Consider the following 6,224-nt stretch of genomic DNA (forward strand, 5'->3'; position numbering starts at 1 on the left):
TTAAAATCTTCAAGGTGTATGAAAATACAAGAATTAAATTATAAAATATTAACACGCTGGTATTACACGCCATCACTTTTAAATACATTTTTTTCAGAAGTTTCGGATAGGTGCTGGAGAGGATGTGGGGAGTAAGGGACAATGATACATATATTCTGGGGTTGCCCAATAATAAGACAATTCTGGCAAACAGAGAATCACTCAAATACTTACGGAGTATCAGATTCCAGATGATCCTGCTTTTTTCCTGTTACATTATACACAAATTCCACCCAAAAGATATATGAAGTCAGTTCTGTGTCATCTGATAAATGTGGCAAAAAGCTGTATTGCAATAAACTGGAAGGATCCTAAACAGAGGCATTCCTAGATGACATGAGTGTATTGCAGCAAAACAGTGAGGCACGGAGCCCAACTGCAAGTCAGCGTAGGGCCGGCCATGACAGGGTTAACAGAACCCTGGTAGCTGGGGGGGAAGGAGGAGCAGGAGCTGTGGGAGGGGAGTTTACACATATCTCTCACCAGCCAGTTTCCCGGGCAGACAGGCGTGGGGGAGCAAAGTTGCAAGGTCTGTACAGCCTGCAGCTGGGATTTTTTTTTTTTTCTGCACAGCAAGCGTTGGGACACAGGTAGGGGCGGCGAGATGGCAGGGATTGAAGCCCTGTTTGCACAGCTTAGGGCTGAGGCGGCGGTGCGGGGGGAGGACTGGCTGCAGCGTCAGCTGGGGACACTTCTCCCTCAGAACGGGGCAGCAAGCGGCGCGGCGCCGTCGGGGCCTAACCACACGGGCCGGGACATTATTCAGAGCGGTGGGGAAGCAGCGCTATCGGGGCCCAGTCACACCGGCCGGGGGACCGCGCGGTCGCGCTCGTCGCGCCCCCCCCCGCAGATATTCACCCAGCCCATCCCCTGGTCAGCAGCGGTCGGAAGGCGGCAGGAACAGGGCCCCATCGGGCCCCCCCGCAAAGCGTGCGGCGGCGCCGGCTACGGGGGTCATTGAGGGCCCGGCAGGGGGGACCAGGAGCACCCAAGGACAGAGGGGGGGACGGCCGGGGGGCTCAGGTACGGCGGCCGTGCCCGCCCGACGTGTGGAGCAGGTGGAGACGGGCCCGGTCAGCAGGCCTCGGCGAGAGGGATCCCAGATTACGGTGGCTAGCCCCTCAGCTGCTACGGCTGGCCACTTGCAGGAAGACCGCAGCAGAGTTACGCCTGGCAGGAAAGCGCCGGCAAAATCCGCTCACGGGTCCAGGGCCCGCAGGGAGAGCGAATCCGGCCCTGGGCCTTCGGCCGCCGGGACCGAGCTGCCCGGGGGGTCATCATCGGGGGAAGAGGGGCTGTGCGAGGACCAGTCGGATGGGGAGCTGTCCGGTTCGGAGGAGGAGGTCGTGCCCAGGACGGTGCCTACAGCGAGGGATTCCAGACGATCGGCTGATGGGATTGCTTCCACGCAGCCCGGTAAGTCCTTTTCCACATATGTTTCAAATTTACGTTGTGATGATGTGGTTGTGGGGGGCCGGGTGGGGGGGGCCCGGGATAGGTTGGTGGTGCCCGCGGTGGCTGGGGGCAGTGCGACATCTTCCCAGGTTACGGACGCACAGGTGGGGAATCCTGGGGTGGATGCGGGGTTGCAGAGATTTTTGTCGGGGCTAGAGGCGTTGGTTAGCCAGCTTAAAGGGGGGGACAGACCCCCCGCGGGCCCGACCGCGGCTTGGGGGCCGGGAGGGGGGGCTGCGGCGGCTGCGGCAGCCGCCCCAACGGCGGTAGTGGTGACTGAGAAGGAGGCGAATGGGGGTGGCTTGGGGTCAGGACCGGCGGCACGGACGGCAGGGACTGCCGAGCCGGCAGGGGCCGCAGGCAAGAAGCGGGATTTGGTGCGGTTAGCGGATGAAGCAAAGGGGCAAGTGTATACTTGTTATGATGCGCCGCTGGGGGCACATTTGAAACAAGAGGTTCGGGAAAAAATCTGGAAGAGCGAATATGTGGAGATATTCGCTTTGTTACCGTTGGAGAAATTCAACTTGGATAGGGTGAAGCCCGAGGACTCCAAAAAGGAGGACGAGGAAAAGCGGAGGTATCGGCTCATACCTCGCACGTTTGCGAATTGGTCGCAGGCTTATTCTATTTTGGCCAGCGTGATTGGCGAGAAGAACCCCGAACACTGTTCGGCGCTCTTCAGCTACCAGGAGGCGATTAGCGAGGCCTATCGTTGTTATGGGGGCACGGGTTGGCTTCGTTATGACGAGCAATTTAGGCAACGTCGGGCGATTAGGCCGGACATTCGGTGGGACGCGAAGGACATTAGCCTTTGGATGCGGCTTATGACGGCTCCGAGGACGTCGGCGCCGTTTTTTTCAGGGGGGGGCCGGCGGGGCCTCTTCCCTGGGACAGTCGGCCGGAAAGAAAAAGGGGGTTTGTTGGCAGTTCAACGAGGGAAACTGCAAATTCGGAGGGTCGTGCCGGTACAAGCATGAGTGCTCCGGGTGTGGGGGTAATCACCCCTCTTCCCGCTGCTTCAAGCAGGGCAAGGGCCGTTCCGGAGATCCTTCAGGCAAGAGGGAGCACGCCGGTGATGGTGAAAAGGATGCTGCCGTTTCTCGGTAGGTATCCGGACAGGGCGGCTGCCCAGCTCCTGGAGGAGGGGTTTACAGTTGGTTTTCGTATCCCTGCTAATTTGACCGTGATTCCGCCAATGTCCGAAAATTTACGTTCAGCTAGGCAACACTCCGAAGTGGTTTCCGAGAAGCTCCGTAAGGAGGTCGGGCTGGGCCGAATGGGTGGCCCGTTTGAGTCCCCTCCGTTAGCAGGCCTGGTGGTTTCACCGTTGGGGGTGGTACCGAAGAAAGAACCAAACAAGTTCAGGCTCATACACCACCTCTCCTTCCCAAAAGGGGGGTCGGTGAACGACGCGATTAATGCGGAGGATTGTTCAGTGTGCTACACGTCGTTCGACGCGGCGGTGAGTTGGGTTAGGCGGTACGGCCGGGGGGCGTTGATGGCCAAGTCGGACATCGAGGCGGCTTTCCGGCTGTTGCCGGTGCACCCGGACAGCTTTCGGTTGTTGGGGTGTCACTGGGAGGGCAAATTCTATGTGGACAAGTGCCTGCCCATGGGTTGCTCAGTGTCCTGCGCATTATTCGAACAGTTCAGTTCTTTCTTGGAGTGGGTGGTACGAGACGTGGCGGGGGTGGATTCGGTTATCCATTATCTGGATGACTTTCTCTGCATTGGACCGGCGGGGTCAAAGGTTTGCGCGGTTCTGTTGGCCACGCTGGAGCACATAGCTGAGCGTTTTGGGGTGCCACTGGCGCCCGACAAAACGGAGGGGCCTAGGTCGGTCATTCAGTTCTTGGGCATAGTTATCGATTCCGAGGCTATGGAATGCAGGCTGCCGGCGGACAAGTTGGAAGGCCTCAAGGCGGAGGTCAGGGGGATGATTGGCATGCGTAAGGTACAACTGAGAGCGCTGCAGTCGCTCTTGGGGAAGCTTAACTTTGCCTGCAGGATCCTCCCGATGGGGAGAATTTTTTGTCGGCGTCTGTCGGCCAGCACGGCAGGGGTTAGTTTGCCTAACCACTATGTAAGGCTGGTGAAGGAGCACAGGGAGGACCTGTGGGTCTGGCACTCTTTTTTAGAGGCCTTTAACGGTAGGGCCTTGTGGATGTCTGGCCCGGTCAGCAATTTTGACCTAGAGCTGTACACAGACGCGGCCGGGGGATCAGGCTTTGGGGCCTTTTTTCAAGGACAGTGGAGTGCGGGCCCCTGGCCTCAGTCCTGGCTGGCTGCGGGTTTTACGAAAAACTTGGTGCTGTTGGAGCTGTTTCCAGTGGTGCTGGCGGTTGAGTTGTGGGGCACGTCTTTCCGGGATCGGAAGGTGCGCTTCCATGGGGATAACCTGGGGGTCGTGCAGGTGATAAATCGCGTGACCGCGTCCTCTCCCCCAGTGATTCGGCTCCTGAGACACTTGGTACTGCGGTGTCTGCAGCTGAATGTGTTTGTTTATGCGGTGCATTTACCGGGGGTTGAAAATGTCGTGGCTGATGCTTTGTCTCGGTTCCAGTGGGACAGGTTCCGGGAGTTGGTGCCGGAAGCAGAGGAGCGAGGGGTCCCCTGTCCGGAATGGCTGTGGCAGATTCCATTGGAATCATCTCCACCTGGATTAAAAAATCGGTGAGTGCGGGTACTTGGGCGGCCTATGAAAAAGTATGGGTAGAATGGAGTAGCTTGGTAATGGAAGCTGAGGTGCACCTCTCGGGACCGGAGGTGAGGACGTTGGTGTGGTACTTTTTGTCCAGGAATATCGAGGCAGGAGTGTCTCAGTCGGTATTGGATAAGAAGTTGGCCGGTTTGGCGTTTTTATTCAAGTGGCAGGGGTTGCCAGATTTTACAAAGGATTTCTGGGTGCGCCAGGCTCTGAAAGGGTACAGGAAGCAAGGGCGGCGGCTGGATACGCGCCGCCCTGTGTCTTTCGACGTTTTAAAAGGGTTGATGGATAGGATGGGCACTGTGGGTTCGTCCGTTTTTGAAGTTACATTGTTTCGCGCGGCATTTGCGCTGGCATTTTTCGGGGCTTTTAGGATAGGCGAGTTGGTGAGCCCGTCGAGAATCGTCCAAGGGGGCATGGGGGCATCGGACGTTAGTTGGGCCCCGGAGGGGGTCACGTTGTGGCTCAGAAGGTCCAAAACGGACCAGAGTGGCAAGGGCAGAGCGGTCCAGGTGTTCCCGATCGAGGGATCGGAACTTTGCCCTGTGGGGCTGGTCCGGAAATATCTGGACATCCGTCCGGCGGTTGGGGGCACCTTTTTGGTACACGAAAATGGGGCCCCGCTGTCGAGATATCAGTTTGTAGCGGTGTTTAGGAAGTGTCTGGGGGAATTGGGCCTGGTGGCAAGGGAGTTCTCGGCTCATTCATTTAGGATTGGGGCTGCTACGGAGGCGGCAAGGAATGGACTAGGGGAGGACGCAATAAAGAGGATAGGAAGGTGGGAATCGAGGAGGTTTCGTTCATATGTTAGGCCGCAGCTGGTGGCAAATTTGCGGTGAGAGTTTGGGAGTGGTTGTTGGGATAAGGGGAAATGAGTTAGATGACTGTTTTGAAACGTGGGTGTCGCTGTATTGGGGGATGTGTTAGTTATTTGTTGTTGCTTACTGTCTTTCAGGTACTGGACCTTTGTTGGTCTGGATTTTGGGCCACTCTTACGTGGTTCGGGGGGAAAAACGGGCGGAGGCGCGCCCGACCGGTCGGCAACTGGGGATTTCGAGACAGGAGGCGAGGGTACGGTGGTTGGGGGTACCCGGGATGTTATGGAGCAGAGTTGTGCCGGAGGTTCACAAATGGGCACGTTTGGACAGACCTCCGGATGTGCTAGTGATTCATGCTGGGGGCAATGATCTTGGGGTGAGATCTATGCTGGAGATAGCGCGGGATGTTAAATTCGACTTTCAGCGGCTCCGGCTGTCTTTCCCGGAGACGGTAGTGGTGTGGTCGGACATGGTGGCTAGGACATCGTGGAGGATGGCGAGGTCGGTAGACGCGGTGAATCGTGCGCGCAGGAAGCTGAACAGGAATGTGGGGCGTTTTGTGCTAAGGAACGGGGGGCTGGTGGTTCGGCACCCGGAATTGGAGGTTGACCCTTGGCGTTACCTCAGGAGTGATGGTGTTCACCTCACGGACGTGGGGATTGACATGTGGGCTTTGCGCCTAGAGGAGGGGGTACAACAAGCAATGAGGGTGTGGAGGTGCGCCCGAAGGTAAGGTGTTACCTTCGGGTGCTGGTGGCGGGTGTTTTCGGACTTTGCAGGAGAAGATATTACCCCAAAGATGGACACCAGTACCCAGTGGTGGATGGTTTCTGAAGGGGTTTCTAGTTCCCAGTCTACTAATGTAGCTGGAAGATTTGGTGAATTGGGGGCACTGCGGTCAACGGTCGTCTTTGAGCCAGTTTCGGCTTGAGGCCTATGACCAGAGGTTAGGACACCGCAGTGCCAAATAAAGAGTTACAAGGTTAAAAAGTTAGAGTGTGAATAAGTTTAGTGGTTAGTGGGTCCTGCAAAGTCCAACACCATTTAGGAGAGGTATTATCTCAGGAATTTTACGTGTTTGTTGTTATGTTATTGGTTATTTATTATTTAAAGAGTATTTAAAATAAAGGAGGCTGCTACGGCCAGTTTTTACTCCAACATTAAGTGGTGGTCTCATTATTTATTAAGGGTTAATGTGGGGGTAT

General features: G+C 56.5%; 1 protein-coding gene across 2 annotated transcripts; it reads left to right on the forward strand.

The window, feature by feature from the left end:
• The first annotated feature begins 587 nt into the window (after positions 1-587).
• Positions 588-5,737, forward strand: LOC120933830. 2 transcript variants are annotated; one of them, XM_040347230.1, is made up of 3 exons: positions 588-1,455; positions 4,058-4,167; positions 5,157-5,737. In XM_040347230.1, the coding sequence occupies exons 1-3, from the start codon at positions 1,354-1,356 to the stop codon at positions 5,386-5,388; spliced, it is 444 nt and encodes a 147-aa protein (XP_040203164.1). In that variant the 5' UTR covers positions 588-1,353; the 3' UTR covers positions 5,389-5,737. The 2 variants fall into 2 exon arrangements, with proteins under 2 accessions (XP_040203164.1, XP_040203163.1); XM_040347229.1 differs by lacking the exon at positions 588-1,455 and having other exon boundaries at positions 1,812-4,167.
• Positions 5,738-6,224: the final 487 nt, after the last annotated feature.

The sequence above is a fragment of the Rana temporaria genome, chromosome 3, assembly GCF_905171775.1.
Source record: "Rana temporaria chromosome 3, aRanTem1.1, whole genome shotgun sequence".
NCBI classification, from domain to species: Eukaryota; Metazoa; Chordata; class Amphibia; order Anura; family Ranidae; genus Rana; species Rana temporaria.

Coding starts and splice junctions, on each gene's coding strand:
- LOC120933830 (XM_040347229.1), top strand. CDS start 2,468: ATGAGTGCTCCGGGTGTGGGGGTAATCACCCCTCTTCCCGCTGCTTCA. Junction 4,168..5,156: donor CCACCTGGATTAAAAAATCG/GTGAGTGCGGGT, acceptor ACTGTCTTTCAG/GTACTGGACCTTTGTTGGTC.